The sequence below is a fragment of the Scatophagus argus genome, chromosome 13 (assembly GCF_020382885.2).
Source record: "Scatophagus argus isolate fScaArg1 chromosome 13, fScaArg1.pri, whole genome shotgun sequence".
NCBI lineage: Eukaryota > Metazoa > Chordata > Actinopteri > Scatophagidae > Scatophagus > Scatophagus argus.
In genome coordinates, this window is record NC_058505.1 from 9,979,222 (window position 1) to 10,000,983 (window position 21,762).

Genomic DNA, 21,762 nt, shown 5'->3' on the forward strand with positions numbered 1-21,762 from the left:
TCTCCTTTCATGTGCAGTGTCCAGCAGCATAAAAAGCCCTAAAAATAACCATGCGTGAATGTCTGCAGCTGTATACAACATACAGGTGGAATATTCAAAAACAAGACTCACATTTTTTATGGCTTTTATTCTGTCTTCTTTTGTGGATATTTCTGCAATATTTTTTTTAATTTATTTTGCTTTATTAATCCCAAGCTGGAAAATTACTTCTCTGCATTTAACCCATCACTGATTGAAACACACACACACATGCAACATGCAGCGAAACACACAGGAACAGTGCTCCACAACTATCAAGCACCTGGGGAGCAAATTGGGAGTTAAGTGCCTTGCTCAAGAGCACATCAGACAGCTAATGGATTAGCCATTAATCACTCCACCACACCCAAATTGTTCCTGCCCGTCCTGTGGGGGAATCAAACTGGCGACCTTCTAATCACAAGCTGCTTCTCCAACATCTAGGCCACAGCTGCCCCCCAAATCAGAATCCAAATCAGAAGAATCAGAAGCCTTTATGGTCATTGTACAAGGAATACAACGAAATTGTAACAGCCTTGGAGTGGTGTTATTCTAAATTTACATTTAAGCATGTAAAAGACAAGACAAAACAAGACAACTTCCCATTTTACACGCAAAGGGCTTTACATAACATCATAGCAACATCCTCTGCCCTTAGACCCTCACATTGACTAAGGTGGTAACTCCCAGAAGAAACCTTTAACAGGAAAAAAATGGGACAAACCTCAGGGTGAACAACAGAGGAGGGATTCCTCGCCCAGGACAGGCAGACGTGCAATGGATGTTGTACAGGCAGGAAAGCAGTTAACAATCATGAAAATATGGCAGAGATGGGGAATGTTCAATCAGGGGAGAGCTGATGTCAAGATAAATAAGAATAAATAATACTTATGAAAATAGAATAAAATAAATAAGGTGCAAATAGTAGAAAAGTAGTGCAAGAACAGAATGTTATGATATGGATACAAAGCATGAAATACTGTAATATTTCATCTTTGGAGACCTTGCAGTCTTTACTGGAATTGAAAATGAAATTCTTTGACCCTGAGCAATCCTGTTCCACACACATGATTGGTCACAGGGGTCGAAATGTTTAGGTGTGAATCTTTATCGTTTTCAGCGAAGCGGTGCTTTATGGGCTGCCATGTAAACATCACTTTCTATATAGTATGAGTCACCCATTGTGTCAGCAGTGGTGCGCTGCTTTTAATTACAATTCGGTATCGCATATCCTGCACACGACCATAAATTAAATCAATCACAGTGAGTCAACGGCACATATGGTGGCACTTGAAAATTAATTTTGAGTTTGTCTCAGAAAATGTAAAAGGGAAACAATCTAATTTGTCACACCTTGAAAGCAGGGAGGAATTATCTTCAAAAGAAGTACACACAGTGAAAATATTACCTTGTACGCCACTTGCTCTCCTTCTTTCTTACATGTGTGAATTCATACACACATACAGATCAAGGCTGGAACAGATTGAGCCAAAGCTTGAGATGAAAGCTGTATTCGAGGTGTAACGCTCTTGTTAAAGAATTGATTGTTGCGGTCACATGAGGGTGGAAAGAAATTAATGTCCATGATTAGATAAAACACAGCATAAACATCAAAGTGGTCCTGTGGAAATACTGAATAAGAATTTCACACAAACCATGTTTTGTGGGGTGGGGAAGGGAAGCAACTGCCTGCGCACTGGGCAGAATATTAATCTTTTTTCTTCCCTGAAACATGGTGCCTTTTTTGTCAACAGTGTTTATGCACATACAGTGAAACATTACAGTTGAATAGGACATTTTTGTTTGGAAGTGAAAACAACTGACCTCAATTTTACAGTGATTTAGATAGTGTGCCATGACTGAGCTCCAGAACAAGAGGTGATTTATTTCATTTGCCCTCCGAATTTATTCACAAAATTAATCATCTAAATTACACTTTGATAATTAGAGAGTAGAACACAGTCCTGCTATACCAATTTGATTTTCTAGTCTCTGTAAAAGAATCTGGTGGTCAACAGTATCAAATGCAGCACTGAGATCCAGAAGGATAAGTACTGAAACACAGTCCTGGTCAGAAGCCATTAACAGGTCATTGGTGACTTACCAGTGCGGTCTCTGTGCTGTGATGTTCCCTAAAACCTGACTTCTGGACACAAGCGATCTTTGTCCTGCAGGTCAACACCTCAAACTGCATAAACTGCTCCTGCAGTCAGACAATCACTGTAGTTTTGAGTGGCTCAGAAGGAAAATTACTGATAAGCATTCAATGTTCATCAGTGAACTCCTACCTCTGTATTGATTATGTAATTTTGTGGTATAATTACATGTGTACACTGACATGAGCATAACAAAGAGAGGCTTGTTGTTAATGGTAGCTTTGGGTGGATGCACAGCATGAAAATTGATTGCTAACAAACCAAATCAACACTAATGAGAGCAGAGTCCATGCAAGTACAGTATCAGTTGGTTTTTATGATATGTTTTTATGTTTTGAAACAACTAAATTACATTTATTTTCTCTGGAAGGTTGAGTTCATTTGGCTGACTGTATTTTGTCACATAGGTATTATATGAATATTATGACCAGTATAAAAGCTTAAATAATACTTGTGCTCATATCCCATTTATGGTCGCTAAAAGCAGATTAATAAGGAACTGCTTAGAGTCATGCATTTACTAAATAACCCTTGAGGCAGCATGAATAATGAATCTGGATCTCAAGGAGGACGGGGCAGCAACAGCAGACAAGTTGACATAAATGAGCAGAAGTAAAAGACAAGTTCTTACTTGTCTTTGATTGACTTTGCAGTTACGTTACCAGTACTATAACATAGCCTGACCTCCGCTGAACAACATGAGGACAAATTCTGCATTGCCATATTACCAGTACTGAATGCTATGTAAGTTTTAATTTACATGGAAATTTAAAAAAAAAATGAAAGCAGGAAAAATCTGCAGACACATGCACCCTGTGGTCATGAGTTCAATTCAAAGAGTTATTATTATACCTGTTAATGCAGGTATGAACCTGTTAATGACGGGCTGAAGCCTTGCTGTGTCGCAGCTGCTCACAGCAGGACTGATCTACCAGAGAACAGCTGGTGTTACAGCACATGCATTCACTGTCGGAAAATGCAGAGGATATTGGCGTACAGAAAGCAGATTTAACTCTTTTCTAAAAGTTAGAGAACGTTTTAAAGACAGGAACACGGTAATTTAAGTTTAAGTTTATATAGGTGTTAATATCATAATACAGCAGCTTTTATGTTCTGTTTAATAATAAGTGACATGTGACTCAACTGTGGAAATAACAGCTTTGAGTCACTGAATGCATGTCACGTCTCAGCTGCGGTTTAAGACATGTGTTTAATTAGTACAATAACAAAGCAATATGAATGAAAATGAAAGCTTACCTCCGAAAACATTTGTTGATTTTAACACCACTTCCGGCAAAAGAGGAGAGTGAGTTTGTATGCTGGGAATGTCCCTGTCCTGCACCCACACACATACATACATGTGCACAGTGTACACAGGCTGCAATTTGATATGTATGTGTGATTTTGTGCTCGGATGTAGACTTAATGTGTCTTAAATTACAGTCCAAGTGTGTTTGTGTTAAAATATTGAGATATTTGGTCCAAAATCCCTGTGATTCGGCTGTAAGGCATCTCAAGTTTCTGTCAAATTGCATATTTAAAAAGCATGTTCCATATTCTGGGGCACTCATAAAATAACAATAAATATGCACAGACATATTTATAAACACATGTAGACCTACAGCAAAGCAGAAGATCACTTTCTATTAACCCCCAGTTATTTATTATATTGTAGGTGTATAGGAACTGGAAAGCATAACTCAATCAAAACTCACCATGCTCAAGTTTCCAACCCTTGAAGTTGAAGCTGATTCAGCAGCTCGCAGCAAAGTAAACAAGTTGTGAGGCTATTTGGAGATTTTTTTTTTTTTTTTTGATAAAGAGGTCACAGTTTCCTTTCTGCTGTATATCATGATTCACCTCATCTACAAATATGCAAGCACTTCTCTATCTCAGCAAAATGAGAGCAGGCAACAGATCATAGTGACATGGTAAATCATAAGAAATGTGCTTGGGGCCAGATAAGAGCTCACCCCAAAAAGGCAGATCAAACCGGAAATGGTCCTCACAGTGCAGTCGAGGCACCACCCACACGAGTGAGTACACAGGAGTCTTTTTAGAATCAGAATCAGAATCAGAATCAGAATCAGAATCAGAATTCCTTTATTTATCCCTGAAGGGAAATTCTTGTTCTTACAGACATTGCACATGCAGTATTCCCGACCAAGAAAGGAGAAAAGTGCGGAGTATAAAATATAGTATAGTATAAAAATAGGCTAAACAAATAAAGATAGGATAAACAAAAACTAAAATCTCAAAGTTTTAACACAATAATCACCTTAATGGAACAAATGAGGTATTCCACTGCCTTTTTTTTTTGCTTGTAACTTGTGCTCAGATTCCATCCCAGCATTTTGTGTGGGTTTTTTATTCCTCTTATTCTTGCAAAAATTTTGCATGTGCCCTACATTCCTGTGTCAAAACCTCTTGTGGTTGGTAACAGGAAAAATATGGCCAGAGCCTGAACTACATCAGTTCGGCTTCATTAGTTCCATCTGTTCGCTGATTCCATCTTATAAGTAATATAAAGCAGAGGCCAGGAAATATCTATAAGTAATCACCAAAGCCTAAAATATGACCACCACCACCACCCCCAAAGTTGAACTTGACAGCTGTGTTTGATTGTTTCTTTTTGCTTTGTCCTAGTTCTGTAATCAAGGGCTCAATTGCAGCTTTATAGACTAAAGATTTACAGTGAAAAGTCTCAACTCAACTCAATCTCAACAACTCTGACTATTTTAAAGGCAAAACTTTTAATTATCAGACTCACATGTTGGATCACCAACTTCATTTGGTCTGGGATTTGTTGTCGCTACTGTCCCTTTAACTGGCATAATTTGACATGATGTTGTGGGATTAAATAACCCATTCAAGGGTCAAATAGAGCATCTAAGAGGGTATGTCTATAGAGTAAAATTAATAACTAAATGTTGTTCCTTGGTCCAAGTGGTTAGAAAGAACTTTAACTTGGAAATGAATTTTTAAGTTGAAGGAGACCCCATGATCAGGACAAGAGGTCTACCTCCATCGAAATCATGTTCAGGTTACATCATTCAGCTGCAGCGTTGCTCTCCTTCCATCCAATCTGTCCCATTAAACTTGCAAAAGAAGCATAAGGTTAGATGTGCGCTTATGACGATGTGCACCATCTACAGGTAAGGAAAATAATAACTTCTTTATTTAGACGCTTTCCATCTGCAATGTTTCAACAGTGAGGGTTGCAATTACAGGCAATTACAGTACAAAGTTTTTGTACTAAGATGCCTTGTCATGTGTACAGCTGGTGATTTTGGAGAATCCTGCGAAGATCTGATCAATTTTAAAGATATTAGTGGAAATACTAGTGATGAAATGTAGCTAAGTACATTTCCTCAGGTTCTGTTCTTAAGTTGAAATTTGAGGAACTTGAACTTGTACTCATACCACGGCTTTCCACAGCTTAAGCAACTACTAATTTTAAATTAATAAAAATTTTGACCTCAAAACTTGCACAAGCACACCTGAAACAATTAGTTAGATGGGCCAAAAATTAAAGCAAAAACATTTGATTGCTACAGAGTCACAATTTGAGGATTTTCTTCTTTTCCTTTTAGTAATTTTCATAATTCAAATTTAATTTGAATAATTTAACAATAAATTGTGATGGTGAGGGTACTGAACCTCTGGCTGTGGGAAATTGTCAGAGCATTTCTCACAATCTTCTGAATTTTCACAATTGAATCAATGAATGAAGAAAAAGCAGCAGATTAATCAATACTGAAAATAATTATTTTTCGCAGTCCTGTACAAAATAGCTAACTCCTAAAGTAAAATTCTGCTTTTGCGTGTTCTAACAGTTTAATGATATAATATACGACAAATTACTTTTACTATTTAAAGTATTTTCAATGCAGGACTCTTACTTGTACTACAGTACTTTAACAGGGTGATATCAGTACTTTTACCTAAGTGAAGGATCAGAGTACTTCCTCTATCAGTGGGAAGTACTGCTACCAAACAACATTATACTCAAGAGCAAATGTTGCCAATGTGTTATGGATGAACTGTCGAGGGACCTGTAGGATCACAAGTTCTGTAGAGAAGGCTTGCATGGTTGCAAAAGGCATGAATTTCTAGATGTTCTAGAGCTGGTTCAAAAAGAACCACCTGAAGTGGATTCACTACAGTTTGTCACAGCGTATGTATAGAAAATACCAAAACTAGTTTCTATGGTTAAAATACCAGGATTATGTGTTAGTATGGGCAATATGTTTCATTGTTCAACTATAGAATTCTGGAGTCAGTACAGCGATGGGGGTGACTGTTTTGATGTAAGCCTTTTGCGTTTCTCAGAAGGTTTATATGGATTAGAGCATCCCATTTTGTGTTGCCATTCAACAGTCAATATAGCACAAAGAAGAAACTGAAAATAGAAAAAAAAAAATCACTGCAATCCTCAATTACCAAGATGGAATTATTGGAGTGCAGAGCACAGTGCAGAGGAATTTCACCAATTTGTTTTTTCCTCTGAATGACAGACAAATGATACATTTCAGAGGCTCACAGTTGCACATTTCCAAAGCGCCCATGAAGCACTGCTTTGAGAAAGTCCAAGGTAATCTTTGACAAGGAAAAACTAAACCTTGGCTTGTAATTACCTTGGCACTGCCTGTAAGAGCACATAGAAAACTACAAAACTGAACATGTATGTCTATAGGCTGCATCCTTTGCTCACTGTAAGCTTACAGTAAAAAAAAAAAAACAGAAATGAAACTGATTGATTCTGGGTCATTATTAGTGGTATGATGTATCAGCATATCAGAAAGGTTAGATTTTATGTGGCTGTAGTTTATCTCTATACAGGTATAAGTCAGTTTATTTATATGCAAATTCACAAATCAAAATGTAACAAATCATCAAAATCACACAGAATATACAGAGATCAGAAAATACAGGTCAAGAGGAGGTCAACTTCAATTACCAAGCTGACATGGAACATATATTCAAATGTGTTCCTTACTCTGATAGGTAAGCAGACTATATGGCTGTAGACATGCTGTCCCCTGGCTTAGTGTTTCATTGCAGCCAATCTCCAATTGTGTTAAAAGGTGTTAGCAAAGAGCAGAAGAGATTGAAGTTGTTGTGTAACTCAGATCCTTTACGGCTCTATCAATTATCAACTTGTAATCACGTGTATTTGATTTTATTTCATGCGTGTTCTTCTCCGGCTTCTCTCGTCTGAGCATTTGTGAGAGCTCAGTGCCGTCACCTGCACTGTCCCGGAGGGACATTTTAGAATATGGCAGGAGGAAAACCTAAAGGTGTATTTGTTCTTCACATTGTTTGGCTCCTATGTGGTGCTACCTTTTGCTTGGTGAGAACATATTTTGTGGAGATGCTGTCATATGATAACAAGGAGCTTGAATTTATTATACTTGTAAATAAGTAACATTTACATTTTAATTCTGTTTCCTTTAGCCCACAGCAAAAGTATTAGGTAAGTACTTTTTGATTGCATTCATTATTGTCACTTTTTTGTCACTTTAATTTGAAATTTCTTCACCTTTATTCCAATATCATATTTACTTACACAGACTATGATGTGGATGGCGGACAGGACCTTGACATTTTTGACATAAATGAAGGTATGCAAAAAGAATTACAAACAGACACTGTTCCTCTCAATGTTTCCAAGTTATTATTCAACTAACCATTGTAAACCAATTGTCTTTGTCCATAGCGGCAGGGTTGAATCTTGTCGAGGGAGACATTGTGCTCGACGAGGTGTGTTACGATAACTGCTTTTACTTTGCTCCTGCACAATTGGATTTTGAGAAATAAAGTTTAACCCTGACTCATCATGTTTATTTCTGTGATTGCTTTTCTTGGCCGACACAGAGGCAAACTCGAAATTCAATAATAGGAGATCAGTACAGGTGGCCAAAGACCATCCCATACTATATGGAAGATGACTTAGGTAAGAGTGCCTATTAGAAATTTTAGAATTTTTCTACGTGAACAATCAGCTATATTAATTTTGCTGTAAGCAGTGGTAGAAAGTGTGTACTTGAGAACAGTTTTTAGTTGTTTCTACTTGTCATGAGTATTTTCATTTTATATTTACTTTTAAGTTTAAGTTATACATATAAAATATTTTATTAGTTAAATCAATGGATTTTAAACTGCTCAGTGCTGTATAAAGTAGCTATATTAGCTCCAACTGATATGTATTTTTACGTGAGTCAAATATTGAATGCAGTACTTTTACTTGTAATTGAGTATTTCATAGTCTGGTACAAACTAGTACACAAAACAAAACACAAAACAGTTACTTTTAAAAACAAAATTTTATTTATATTATATATGTATTTGTTTATTTGTTTTTTTTTATCACTTTTTTTTTAACTTGTCAGATTGTATGTAATAATTTAGTTCACCCTACTGTTCTGTTAGGGTTGCTCAAAAATCCTTTTTTTTTCTTTGTAAAGCTAACTTATAAATATAACTTTTTGCCTGATGACACGTTTCAAAAGTCTGCAACAGAAATCAATGTTTATTTTTGATATATCAACTTCTCTGTAGAGATCAATGCAAAAGGTGTGATTCTCAAGGCCTTTGAGCAGTACAGGCTTAAGACCTGCATCGACTTCAAGCCTTGGAGTGGAGAAGCAAACTACATCTCCATCTTTAAGGGGAATGGGTAAGTCAAGAAGAACTTTTATACTATTGTTTGTTTAGACGCCAAGACGAGTTGCACTTTCTCTAAAATTAATGCATTATGAGAAAAGATATTAGAGCTTTTTGATGTCATGTTCATATAGGCCATGTCTTGTTTTTATCCAAAAAGTTGTTTCTCCTCCGTGGGAAACCGGCGGGTTGGGAAGCAGAGACTGTCAATAGGGACTAACTGTGACCGCATTGCCACCATTGAACACGAGTTCCTTCATGCTCTCGGTTTCTGGCATGAGCAGTCCAGATCGGACCGTGATGACTACGTCAGAATCATGTGGGACCGCATCTCAGAGGGTACTGAACCTCTAGCCATTTCTCAGCAAAACGAAATCATAATTAAACACTGCCTGTTCATGCTCCCACATATCATTTTCCACTTTATGACATGCTCTCTTCATGACTTCTATTAGCAAGCATGTGATAATAAGTTTGTCAGATTGAGTGTGAACTAGCTCACATTCTAATGAATCAGAAAAATCACTTATGTTCAGGCAGTTCTGAAGAGGTTTGTTATGCAGGACTTGAAGGAAAGCACTCCATGCAGTTGCTGATTTATTGCATGTGTGGCTCTTGTTTTTCCATCTACATAATCTTAAAAAGATAAGCAAAAGACATTATCAGCAAATCAAGGAATATCAGACTTTGGATCTTACTGACCTATGCCCTTTTAACTATTGGAAAATCAAAGTTTAATGTATGGGATTAAAGAGTAATTTGATATCTAATCGATCTTTATACAACAGATAAGAGTGACCTTTAGAAACATCTCTGTTGTCTGCTGTCACAGTAAAGATTGAAATGATACCATGGCTGCACTGACACCTTCATTTATGTGTGATCTACAGGTAAAGAACACAACTTTAACACCTACAGCGACACCACCTCCAGCTCTCTCGGCGTACCCTACGACTACGGTTCCATGATGCACTACAGCAAAAATGCCTTCCGCAATGGCACCGAGCCCACCATCGTCACAAAGATCCCAGCTTTCAGTGATGTGATTGGACAGCGTATGGAGTTCAGCGACAGTGACCTGCTCAAACTGCACCGCCTCTATAACTGCAGTAAGAGACCACAGCAGGTGTTTTATTGCCTGTACAAGAAGTTTGCACTGCTATCGGCTTATTTGTAATGTTGATATCCGCTATCAATTAGATAGATTATTGCCTGAATCAGGGGACATAGAATTATGTGCATAAGCAAAACATTATTACCCTTGCTGCAAAACTGTTCCGTTTATAGCAGTTCAAAGTTCTGCACCGGTGTATGAATGTGTCTATGAAATGTCTTCTAGCTCAGGGCTCCACCTTTCTGGACTCATGTGACTTTGAACGTGAGAACATCTGTGGTATGATCCAGGGACAAGGGGATACAGCAGACTGGATCAGAGTTTCCACAGCTGCCGGAGGACCCAGCACCGACTACTCCAACATGGGCAAATGCACTGGTGAGAATAATCTTGCAGGAATATACCGTCCATGACAACTGGTTCAGATACATACAGATATGTCTGCATTAAAGGATAACTTCATGGGTTGTTTTTTTTGCTGATGTCTGTCTTAAAACAGCATACACACGAAACAGAAAGAAAACTTTTAAGATAGACTTGAATCACTGCTTCATGAGAGATTGGCCCATTGAGCAAAATTCTGATCTTTAGGCTCAGGGTATTTCATGCACTTCAGCACCGGCACAGCCAACACTGGGGATACGGCTCTGCTGGAGAGCAGGATCGTTTACCCCAAAAGAGGATACCAGTGTTTGCAGTTCTTCTACTACAACAGCGCCAGCCCCAGCGACACACTGAAGATCTATGTCAGAGAGTATGACAAAGCAAACCCCAACGGAAAACTGCGCTTTATAAAGACCATAGATGGTGAATATTACAAAATTCTACCAAAATCTCTATCATATTTGTACAATCGGGCCATTGTGAATATTATGTTTTTACCTCACTTGCTGCAACAGGATCCCCCGAGGAACTGTGGCAACTGCATCACGTGAGTCTGGACGTCAAAACAAAATTCCGGGTTGTTTTTCAAGGGACCAAGGAGGGTTCTGGACCCTTGACAGGAGGACTGTCACTGGACGATATCAACCTCTCTGAGACCACCTGCCCAGAGTTCATATGGCGAGTGAAAAACTTCAGTGATGTTATGGAAAACACCCCAACAGACACTGCCATCTTCAGCCCCCCATTCACCTCTAAGGAGGGTTACACCTTCCAGATGGGGCTGTACCCCAGTGGTAGGGAAGGCTACCCTGGTGAGCTGTCGGCCTATGCTCATCTGGTGGCCCGGGAAGGAGACACTGGACAGAAATGGCCGTGCCCCTGGAAGCAGATAACCATGATGCTGATGGACCAGCACCCACACATCCAAAAGCGCATGTCCAATCAGCGCAGTGTCACCACTGACCCTAACATGATGGCAACAAGTAAAGTCACAAAAATACTCAAATTTCTTTGTCTTAAATAAAAAATCTTGAAGATGTTCTTGTTGCTGTAACACTATATTTTATTACATCCTTTCAACAACAGACTCTGGTCAGTTTTTCTGGGACGACCCTCGCAAGGTGGGAGTTAAGGTCAACGATGCTGATGGTTCCACATATTTCCGAGGGCCAGGTGCCGGCACTGCAGTGTATCTCACCCACCTGCGAGCCAAAAGCAGGGACTTCATAAAAGGAGGAGATGCCATATTTCTGCTCACCATGGAGGGTAAAAGCACCAGATTACACTATAAACTCAGAAGACTTAAACATAACTCGTGCATTCAAAGATATTCAAGACATAAGACACATGCTACACTAAAAGCTACCCAATTATATTATCTGTTTTTTGTGAAGCCATGTCCACCCTGTCATACATTATGTCAATTACTTTTCCATTAGTATACATACTTGTCTGTGCTATCCATGCATATTTGTAGGATCAGTGATGCACACTTAGATCCATAATTCATATTCATACATTCCTATGCCCACTTGTCAGAAAAACACTACAGTCAGTCACATGATCCAGTCATTGCCTGTTCATTTCATGTTCTTTGATCCTCCTCCACATGGATCCAATTAAACACATTCTCATTTGCTGTTCATCTTCAGATGTGTCTCATCTGACAGCGTCCCAGCCTCTGCCTTCTCCAAACCCGTCAACCGCACCTCCACAATTTACCACCGCTGACTCTTCTGATGTTTGCTTAAATGTGCAATGTCTAAACAATGGAGTGTGTGTGGAGGACAAGGGGAAGGCTGCTTGCAGGTGTGTTCCTTTTAGATTATATTTTTGGTGCCCTTTTTGATGACAGGTGAAGAGGCAGAGAGGAAATGAAGGAGGGGAGGGGCGTGTGACATGCAAAGTCATCTGAAATCGAACCAGCATCGGCTCATTAAACTGCAGACATAACAATCAACAAGTCTAAAAGGATCTCTTCTGACTCTTCACAAAATTAAGCAGTCCAAATTTTCATTTAACAAATGGTTCATAACACACTATAAGGTGACGGTAAGTAGATTTTTAACACAGGAATTTTATTTTAAAAAATATAGACAAAAATATAGACATTCAGTTCAATTGAACTGAATGTATAAAAATGATCCCTCTCAATAATCATTTATGACCCACTAGAAGTGTGTGGCGGGGGTGGGGTGGGGTATCTGCAAGCAGACCCTACGCTCTGCATGTATTTTCTTCTTGTTGTGGGCAAGAAAATGAATGAGCGCAATTCCCTAACTATTTCTGTCAGAGCTTTCTGAGCTCAAATATGAGTAAGTGTGGGGGTCTTGGTACATCTAATATTTGATCCTTAAGACCTTGACTGTGTCTAGATGATGCCCCATAAAAGCTACTGTATCGGTGCTGAATCATTTTCCATGTTATTTGTCCCATTAGGTCTCATATTTACCTTACGTCACCCTGTATACACACTATACAGCAATACCTTCATGCTTGATTTTTGGCTCCCATCCTCACGCTTTTTCTCTGCTCTCCAGGTGTGAGGTGGGTGATGACTGGTGGTACTACGGGGACAGCTGTCAGTACAAGGGCTCCATCAAGGATAAAACCATTCTTGCACTTGCCTCGTCTCTGTCTGTGCTGGGGGCAATGCTGGTGATTACAGCAGTCAGTGTGATATGCGTGAAGAGGAAGTATAAGAAGCGCGGAAACGACAACAGTGTCGTCATGGCAAACGTCAATGCCAGCGACAAAATATAGTGACAAGCAGGAAAAACTCTAAGTGAAATAAATCACTTTTCAGTATGTTTAATATGATAGATATCTTGCAGTGAAGGCTTTTAGCTGAAAGGTAAATCATATACTGCAATCATAACATTATATGAGACTGCCCCCTTCTGGTCAATCAATGCAAAAACAGTCAAGTAAACTAAGAATATTATTATAAATAAATTATTTTGAAATTCTGTCTAATGTGAACATTTCTTATCAAAAGTACATTAATCATTTAAAAAAATCAATTCCAAACATCATCACTTATATTCACAAATTTAAAATTTATTATACCAAGGACAGGAACATCACATCTGTGTTGCCTCTTTTCCATGTGAATATACTGTATTTGTTTGTATTACTGAACTTGACACAGTCATGCCGGTGATAACAGTTACTGCAGGAGGGAGGTGGGACTAATTCTGCATGTGCATGTGTGTGTTTTTTTGTGTGTGTGTGTTTGCATATGCATGCATGCAAAGATCTGTCAATTGGTGTTTTTAAGATACAGTGATGACTACAGGACATCACAGTCAAATAAAGTGGTACAAACCATAGAAACTCTGTGTAGTTATACTGCATGGAATGTGGGGATTTCTGACCTGTAACTGCACATATACATCTGTGTGTGTGTTTGTGTGTGTAATTGTGGGTCTACGTTGTAATTGGTGGGGTTGAGGGTGACACCTCCATAACAGCAAACTCATGGTGAACCTAACATCCTCCCCACCACTAAATCCTTCACCGACAAACAGGTACGCAGTTCCTTTAAAAAGCATCAGTATACAACATTTCTCTTATTTACAATAATTGGAAAAAAAAAATCACCATTTCTCTCAGAGAAGATTAGTAAAAGTGACTGAGTCACCATAAAGAGTATGCAACTCCTAGGAGTTAGTATTCAAAATTTCTACAAAAAATTTCTAAGCCATTTTACAGGCCAAAAGCCATGATTTACTGAAGAAATACAGTATTTTAAGTGCCCTATCTACAACAGCTAAGTGTGGTATTACTGGTGTACCATTCGTCATAGTTCATTGATAATAAAAAGATTATGTGTCTCTGTTTTTAAAAAGTTCGTTCAGCAACTTCACTGCTTTCACATTAAAAGATATGGTAAGTTTTTTTTACAAAGCAAACAAACAAACAAACAAACCATGGAATCGTTATCCATATTAACAAGTGTTGTGGCGAACTAATGCTATTGCAAAGAGACTAGTGTTGATTACATACTCAGCTTGTTGTCTAGTGAAAAAACAACGTTCCACAGTCTGTGAGAAGGGCACGACCATGGACACCGAGAGCTGTGTCCACAGGCTATTCAGGAGGGTAGAGTATCATTAAAGGGCTCGTTTGCTTCTTTCATTCTATGAGTGGCTTGGTAAAAACGGGTCGAGCAGGTTACAGTGCATGGTTCTTCAATGATGAGGCTGTGTGTAGTGCGAGGAAGGCTGTTTAGAAAAAGTATGATCAAAACTTTTTCATGTGCATTTTACAGCCGCTTGAGGAAACTCATTTGTTTTGTAACCTTATGCAGAAAAGACTGATGGCAGGCTTCTGTGCATGCTGCTGCTGGGAGGGAGATGAGGCTGTAGTTGGTGGTGCTGCTGTTCACAGAGGTGTGTCGTAGTAGTCTGTGGGCTGATCGGTTCCAGGTGGCTTCTGCTGTCTCTGCTGATGCTGCTTCATGATTTCCTTTACCTCCTCCTCCAGCTCAGGGGGAATGATGAATTGGTCGTCTGGGTCTGGCTGGGCTGGAGCCGTGAAGTAACCCCCAGACTTTTTAGAGGGGGCGTCGGCAGCTACTTCAATAAGGTTGTGACTCTTTTCCTGGCGTGCCACCGACCCATTAACCCTTCTTTTGCCTGCCAACTTTCCTCCATCCCCACACCCCGGACCGGCTCCTTGCCACGACTCGTCTCTCTCCAGCCCGTTATCAGCCTCACCAAGACTCACATCAGCCACTTCCTCCAGGGGCTCTGGGGTGCACGGTGGCGGAGGAGGTGGTGGAAGCGTCAGCAGGGTGCGCTCCTGGCTGGAAGATGAGGGTAATGATGTCTGAGGTGACGAGGAGGCGGAGTCTGCTTTGAGGCAGTGAACATCTGCCTCTACTTCCACACGGCTCCCATTAGAGAAAACACCAGCAATGGGCTCCTCATCCTCGCTGTCCAACCCGTTGTCAGACAGGGCACTGGAGAAGGTGGCACTGGACAGCTGCCTCTGGAAGGAGCCTGCCAGGCAGGCAGGATGGAGGGCACAACAGCTGCGGGCAGAAGGCAGCTCTGAACCTGGGAACAGGTACTGGCAGGGCTGAGCGGTCGTGTGGGCCTGCTGGTGCTGTATAGACAGTGAGTGGCCCGGATGGTGTAGGTGGAGGTGAGTATGGTGAGGCTGCTCGTGCAGCAACACCAGGGAGCTCTGCGGTGGCTCATCAGACGAGGCTGTGGAGCCCACCTCGCTGCTCATCTCGCTGGTACTGATCTCACTGCTGATTTCACTGCAGGAGGAAGGTGGCACCGGGAGGGAGCCATCCGAGGGCCGTTCTTTGATGGAAGAGGAAGATGGGGGATAGGGGCCCAAACCTGGGCTAGGAGGTGGCTGGGGAGGCTCAGAACAGCAGCAGGAGCAACAGTCTTCACTCACGCTGAGCTGGACCACAACAGCACTGAGGCTGTCCGTGCAGCCATAGCCCTGCGCCAGCGTGCACAGCTTCTTAGCTGCAGCCAGGCCATCCGGGACGTTTCGAACAGCCTCCACAGCCTCAGTGGGTGACACAGCATCCCACAGGCCTCTGCTACCCAGAATGAAGAACTCATCCTGGGATGTGAGCGTGACTGTCTGCACGTATGGACAAGGGATAACGGATGGGTAAAGGAAGGAGTAGCCCATGATTCGTGTGGAATCGGTCACACCATTCACCTTGTTGTCCTGTGGAAGAGAGCATAAACATCGACTCAGTGCTCATGCAGCGCACATCTAAAATTACATTGATGTACTCGTTATTGATTTCAGTGTACTTGAGACGTCTTCAACGCTCTGTACCTCAGTGATGATGGCCCTGTGCTGCCTGATCCTGCGGTATTCCTCCTCAAGCTCAACATTGTGAAGCAGTGACAGTGACAATGGCTTTCCATCGCGGCACAGGATGGCCTGGCACTTGCCCACATTAGCAGCTGTGAGGGTGAAACAGCCACCGGGGTCAGTGGGGTCATGGCGAATGTGACACAAAGCTGCCGAGCCACCCAGTTTCTGCCCTGCAGTTCCCAGTTTTCTGTGGTTGTAAAAGAAAAAGGGGCAAGAGTGACAATTCAGAATTTCTGCACTCCGTAGATTGTAACATACTGTGGATGACTTACAGCAAGAACAGTTGATAAAAAAATGAGCCGTCATGTACCTTTGCATGACGAGGAAGGTGTTGGTCATGTAATCCTCTTCACTCTTGGTCTTGTGTAGTTCTTCAGCCAACACATCATTCATTGTGCATTGCAAAAGGTAGGGCACTTCGACATTCCTGTCCCCATCAAACACACCGTACAGAGCCTCACGACTCCCGCAGAAACTGTTCACTGATAGAGCTGCGACACAAAGTCTGCAAAGAAAGCAAAAAGGGAAAAAAAGAAAAAGGCCCTGACATCAGTGAGGCATGTCTTCAGCAGCTCCACTGTTCACACATGGATCATACTACTCCCACAACCACAGAGACAACACTTCCTATGGCTCCTTGGGTGCGTATGAACCTCCGTCATTAAACCACACTTGCCCGATGAACATCACTTGCGGAAAAGTGAATGTTGACATAATATGGGGAGCTGCTTGAACCTGATCTTCAGCATGCACAATAATGTCTTGAATTGGGAATTTAGCCCATGCAGAGATGTTTTGGCATGTGACTGTACATGATTCATGATTTCAATAAGCACTGCTTCAATATTTCCTTCATTTGAGTCATCTGGCTTTTATAACAATGCACATTCACAAGGGGTCTGGATTAGTGAGGCTTCACTGGACGAGTGTGATGCTGGTTGTTTTTTTGTTTTTCAAATCACTGACTGAGTTGAACTCACTTGTTTTTGACGCCTGAGGCCTCTGTGTAACCATGGCTCCACACAGCAGGCCCCCCAGATGTCTCATTCGATGAAAAGGTCGGAGGCGGATCAATACGGAAGCAGCGAATATTACTGAAAAACAACAAAACATAACAACAGATGAAATTCAGTGTATCATGCAGAGGAATAAAGATACATGAGTTACTGGCAGGAATCTGTTCAGGGTATTTACTACATGGTGGTTTCTGTCGTAAAAGTTTTGATTAGTTTAGATTACAGTAATTTGGGGGGGAAGCCGGACCCTTATGAATAACAAAAAATAAAAAGAAAAGGAAAGCAAAACAACAGATAGAGAAATAATGACATACTTGAGCTGCTCAAGGGTTTTGTGGTCCAGGTTGAGACGAGGATTTCCAGTCAGGTCCAGCTCCTGAAGCTTGGGGGGCAGATTCTCTGGCAGAGTGATTTCACTCAGCTCATTACAGCTCAAATCCACACACTGACAACAGAGGGGGAAGATGTGAATACTCACAAACATGTACACACAGTATACTTTTGGGGGGGTGTGGGGGGGGGGGCTCATACGTAATACTGTACATAAAGACACGCAGAGATGTTCTATTACTACTGTCTTACTTTCATCTCCATCAGCTGCATGACCTCAGGAAAGACCTCGATGGAGTTGGAGTGGGCGATGAGTGTGTGCATTCGCCGGCAATTCATGATGGTGGTGGGCACAGTCTTCAGCATATTTCCACTCAGGTCCACCTCCTCCAACTCCTCCAACTTGGCCATTTTACTGAAGAATTAATAGGAAAGCACTAGGTGAGCTAGGCATGTAAAATGATCAGTATAAGCAGTGTTCAAGCATTGCAAATGTGCAGATTTGCCGCCTGTTTCATTATATGTATGTACATATACATGAAGCCTGACTAAATTGTGTTGTATTGTGAGGTGTTGAACACTTCTGACATTATAATCCACATAAATCAACAGCTATATTTTGGCCGAATCTACATTGCTGATATGTTTGTGTCTGGGTATATGCATGCCATTAAGTACAGAAATACCAAAGAAACAGTTTGAGGTTATTCAGAGTTCACCACTACATTTCAACTGACCCAATTCAGATCTTTGTCACAGTTCAAGAAAACCAAAGTTATGGTGTCATTACTTTTTGTTTATATTATGTGTTCATGTAAAACCATGAATATCTGCCAGTGATAATTGTTACGGGATTGCTTTTAATCTCATTTATCAATAACAGCATCAGTTGGACTCTCATCTAAATGATGAACAGATTAATACATCATCAGATGAAATGATAATTAAAACAGCTGTTAGTTCCAGCCCTAATACAGAATACAGAATACAGAAGACAAGAGAGAAGAGCAGGTGTAAGTTGTTTACCTGGCTGGGAAGGTCTGGAGATGGTTGTAAGCCATGTGCAGAACACGGAGGTGTGTATGGCCTGTTAGCATGGGCACACACTTATCCGTCAGCCGGTTATTGGTCAGGTAGAGTTCCTGCAGGATGCTGTGGCTCTCCTCTGACAGGCTCGATGGTGGCAGGTGCTCCAGCTTATTGGCTGATGCATTTACACATCGTAAGCTGAAAGTACAAAATTCAAGTACAAACTCATTTTTGTGGGATATACAGATGGTGACATGAAAAAAAAATAGTAGTGAGTCACTTTAATTACAGAATTTCTGTTTCCATGACCCCCCCACCCCACCAATTTAAAACCTCTCCTTCAGCCATCCTTGTGCAGGTTGCTGGCTTTTTATTGGCTTGTCATCCTTAACCTTGGATATCGTTTAAAATCTTATTCATCATTTCTGTCCTTCATCTTCATACACCTGCATTTTTCCTTAAGCTTAATCTTCCTGTCGAATGTCACATGCATTGTCTGATAAGAAACAAATCAGCTTCAGCTGATGACCAATGTTACCTGTCAGATTTGAGGAACAGGTTGCAGGGCAGCTCCACCAGTTGATTGTGCTGTATGTCTAAAACCTCCAGCAGAGGGCGCTCCACTCTTTCAGGCAGCTTCTGCAACTGGTTATGTCCTGCACTCAGTTTCCTCAGACTGTTGCTGCATAACAACCTGCGGCATGAACAACATGCAGACACTTGGGTCAGTGCTAGAACATTAAGAATAAACATGCAGACTCTTGTAGACCTACAGTGGTGTACAGATGTGCAGATAGGTATATGGGTAAATAGTTATACGGTTGGTGAGCAGGTGACGCATGATTCTTCCGCACAACAGGCTCGTGAACAAATGGACTGAAGCAGACTGAAACAGTTGTGGAAATGAGGATGAGGATGAGGATGAGGACGTGAAAACAGAAAACAGCAGAGCCTCTAGTGGAGCCTGCAGCTGGAATTCATCATCCTGACACTTATTGGGTAAAAAATAAATCTGCAGACAATGAGGGAACCAGAGGAAGAGATGGAGAAAGAGAAAGAGACAAATGAAAAGAGAGAATCAGGGGCAGGAAGGCTGACAGAGCCGATGCGAGACAGAGAGAAGAGGAGAAAGTGAGCTGCCTCTGAGCTGACCTTCTAAAAGGCTATAAAAAGAGGAGGAGAATGGACGAAGGCTGGGAGGTTACAGGCTATCTGTGTGATTTATGAGGCTCTATGGGGGATAGATGACTGGCCGGCAAAAGGGCGGGGAGCATAATGCAGCAACATACTGTACATTTACAGGCTTACAGACACTCACCGCGCCGGGAGCTCAGTGATGAGGTTGTGGCTCACGTCCAAAACTTCAAGTTTCTTAGCTTCACACAGCCAGTCTGGCAAGGACTCCATATGGTTCCTGCAGGAGGAGAGGGTATGATCATGCTGATGATAAACAACGTCCAGTTTGTAAGGCGAGATACCTGACCTGGAATATAATGTACTGAGATACAGCATGTATTTGAATTCCTAACAGTCCTGCTCTAGAAAATACAAAACAGAGTATTTAGCTGCATAGTAATAGTCATTATTCTCTTTCTCGGTCAGAGAGAGTGTACTGTGAATGAACTCTATTTCCAAAACTTTCATCCAGTTAGAGTTGCATTCCCTTTTGTGTATGCGTTCTGTGTGGGCTTTTTCTCACCTTGAGATGTCCATGAAACTAAGATTGGAGGGCACAGGGCTGACATCGAGTTGTCGTAGCTCTGTAGGGAGAAATCCAAACACATTAACCTACAGCAAGGACAAACGCGGTCTATTACAAAAGTGGATAGATAGGAAATGGAGGGCAGCATTTGAGTGTGGGGGGGGGGGGGGGGCAAGTTAGAGAGGGACAATGACAGTGCAGCATTGATAAGAAAAATGAATGGATATAGAGAGAATCATGAGAGGAAATGAAGTTATGATGTTAAATGCTAAAAAACATCAGGGACGTTTCGTCAACCTGTAACATAACCTATGTTACAGGTTCAGAGAGGATTCCCCCAAGTTTAGAGACCAGTGATGTGATGGTAATGTGAGAGAGGAGGGAATCTGTCTTTTCTAACCACACATGATTGCCCTCGGAGAGAACACGTCCAGTGTACCAGAACCCACCGTTGCTGGAGGCGTAGATGCCTTTGAGCACGCAACCCTTGGCCTTGAGGCTGGCGATGCGGTTCCTCTCACAGTGAAGCACCTCCAACCTGGGGAAGACAGAGGCGTCCAGGTCTGTCAGCCTGTTATCCCTCACATCCAGCTGGGTCACGTGCCTCAACAGGTCAGGCTCGTCTGGCACCATTCTGGAGATCTTATTCAACCTGACAGAGGGAACAAGGAGGAGGCAAAGGTTCAGCTCCAATTGGATCAGGTTGAACTGCACAGGCTGTGGCCTTTCTTGTAAGGCAGGGAACACGCCTCAGGTGACGGCTGATATATGGAGCAGCTTTTTTGAGTCATGTTTAGGACTCAGCTGTTGTTGGGCACACAACATTGATACGAGTGTCCTCTGTTTCACAAAGTGAATGTTCAGTTTAAATGAATTCTGTCACCTACTGATGATATAAGATAAGATAAGATAAGATAACTTTATTGCAAATTGTTGATATCTTACAATGTTCAAACATTCAGGCATTAAAGAAACTGATGAGACATGAAAGACACAAATGTATTATGCTGTTCCATTAACAAATACCAGAATTTGGCTTCCTATATTCAATCAAAAACAACAATTGCATAAGTGTTTGTGATGAAAAGAGCCAATATGAAGAAAAATTGATAAATAAGAATGTTGAAATAAAAACAGACTTTCCAGAAGGTCTCAAATGATGTTCATCCTCATCACAGGTACCAAGTGATCTTTGCCCAAACAGGTGACAAATGTATTTACTGACCGTGTCCAAACAAACTCAGAAGGAGTGAAGAATTAACTGGAAAAAGAGTGCAAGTCATTCCAGCTCTGTGTTTTAGCAGCAAGAAGACACCTGACGGAGCCACTACAAGCAAATGATTTGCTGATTCCGTGCTGTCTGGCTGTTTGATCGTGTCTTGGCTTCCTCTCAGTGTTTTTGTTTCTATTATTTGTGGGATAACATGTCATTGAGTGCACTTCTCAGGACTCGCAGTGATAATTATTCTTGGCAAAGTTCTCAGAATT

The 21,762-nt window shown here is 41.2% G+C and overlaps 2 protein-coding genes across 2 annotated transcripts in view; one reads left to right on the forward strand and one right to left on the reverse strand.

Annotated features, from left to right (window-relative positions):
• Positions 1 to 7,369: 7,369 nt before the first annotated feature.
• Positions 7,370 to 13,628, forward strand: mep1bb (meprin A subunit beta b). Its single transcript, XM_046409432.1, has 14 exons — positions 7,370 to 7,527; positions 7,632 to 7,650; positions 7,748 to 7,798; positions 7,894 to 7,937; positions 8,052 to 8,130; positions 8,736 to 8,853; positions 9,001 to 9,179; positions 9,731 to 9,949; positions 10,180 to 10,332; positions 10,546 to 10,761; positions 10,854 to 11,321; positions 11,425 to 11,604; positions 11,991 to 12,147; positions 12,879 to 13,628. The coding sequence occupies exons 1-14, from the start codon at positions 7,453 to 7,455 to the stop codon at positions 13,099 to 13,101; spliced, it is 2,181 nt and encodes a 726-aa protein (XP_046265388.1). The 5' UTR covers positions 7,370 to 7,452; the 3' UTR covers positions 13,102 to 13,628.
• The window catches only part of phlpp1 (PH domain and leucine rich repeat protein phosphatase 1), a 40,848-nt gene continuing 32,463 nt past the window's right edge, over positions 13,378 to 21,762 (reverse strand). The window contains exons 7-17 of the mRNA XM_046409431.1: positions 20,724 to 20,926; positions 20,272 to 20,332; positions 19,891 to 19,986; positions 19,111 to 19,266; positions 18,570 to 18,770; positions 17,796 to 17,958; positions 17,528 to 17,658; positions 17,178 to 17,291; positions 16,508 to 16,702; positions 16,156 to 16,384; positions 13,378 to 16,041 (exon numbers count right to left, since the gene is read on the reverse strand). Of these exons, the coding sequence (XP_046265387.1) occupies positions 14,725 to 16,041; positions 16,156 to 16,384; positions 16,508 to 16,702; positions 17,178 to 17,291; positions 17,528 to 17,658; positions 17,796 to 17,958; positions 18,570 to 18,770; positions 19,111 to 19,266; positions 19,891 to 19,986; positions 20,272 to 20,332; positions 20,724 to 20,926 (2,866 nt within the window). The 3' untranslated portion in view covers positions 13,378 to 14,724. The remainder of the gene's footprint in view (positions 16,042 to 16,155; positions 16,385 to 16,507; positions 16,703 to 17,177; positions 17,292 to 17,527; positions 17,659 to 17,795; positions 17,959 to 18,569; positions 18,771 to 19,110; positions 19,267 to 19,890; positions 19,987 to 20,271; positions 20,333 to 20,723; positions 20,927 to 21,762) is intronic.

What these genes read in the sequence shown, in the direction of transcription:
- mep1bb (XM_046409432.1), top strand. Translation starts at nt 7,453, where the DNA reads ATGGCAGGAGGAAAACCTAAAGGTGTATTTGTTCTTCACATTGTTTGG. An exon ending in GCACCGCCTCTATAACTGCA is followed by an intron (nt 9,950 to 10,179) that starts GTAAGAGACCAC and finishes AATGTCTTCTAG; the next exon opens with CTCAGGGCTCCACCTTTCTG. An exon ending in ATTTCTGCTCACCATGGAGG is followed by an intron (nt 11,605 to 11,990) that starts GTAAAAGCACCA and finishes GTTCATCTTCAG; the next exon opens with ATGTGTCTCATCTGACAGCG.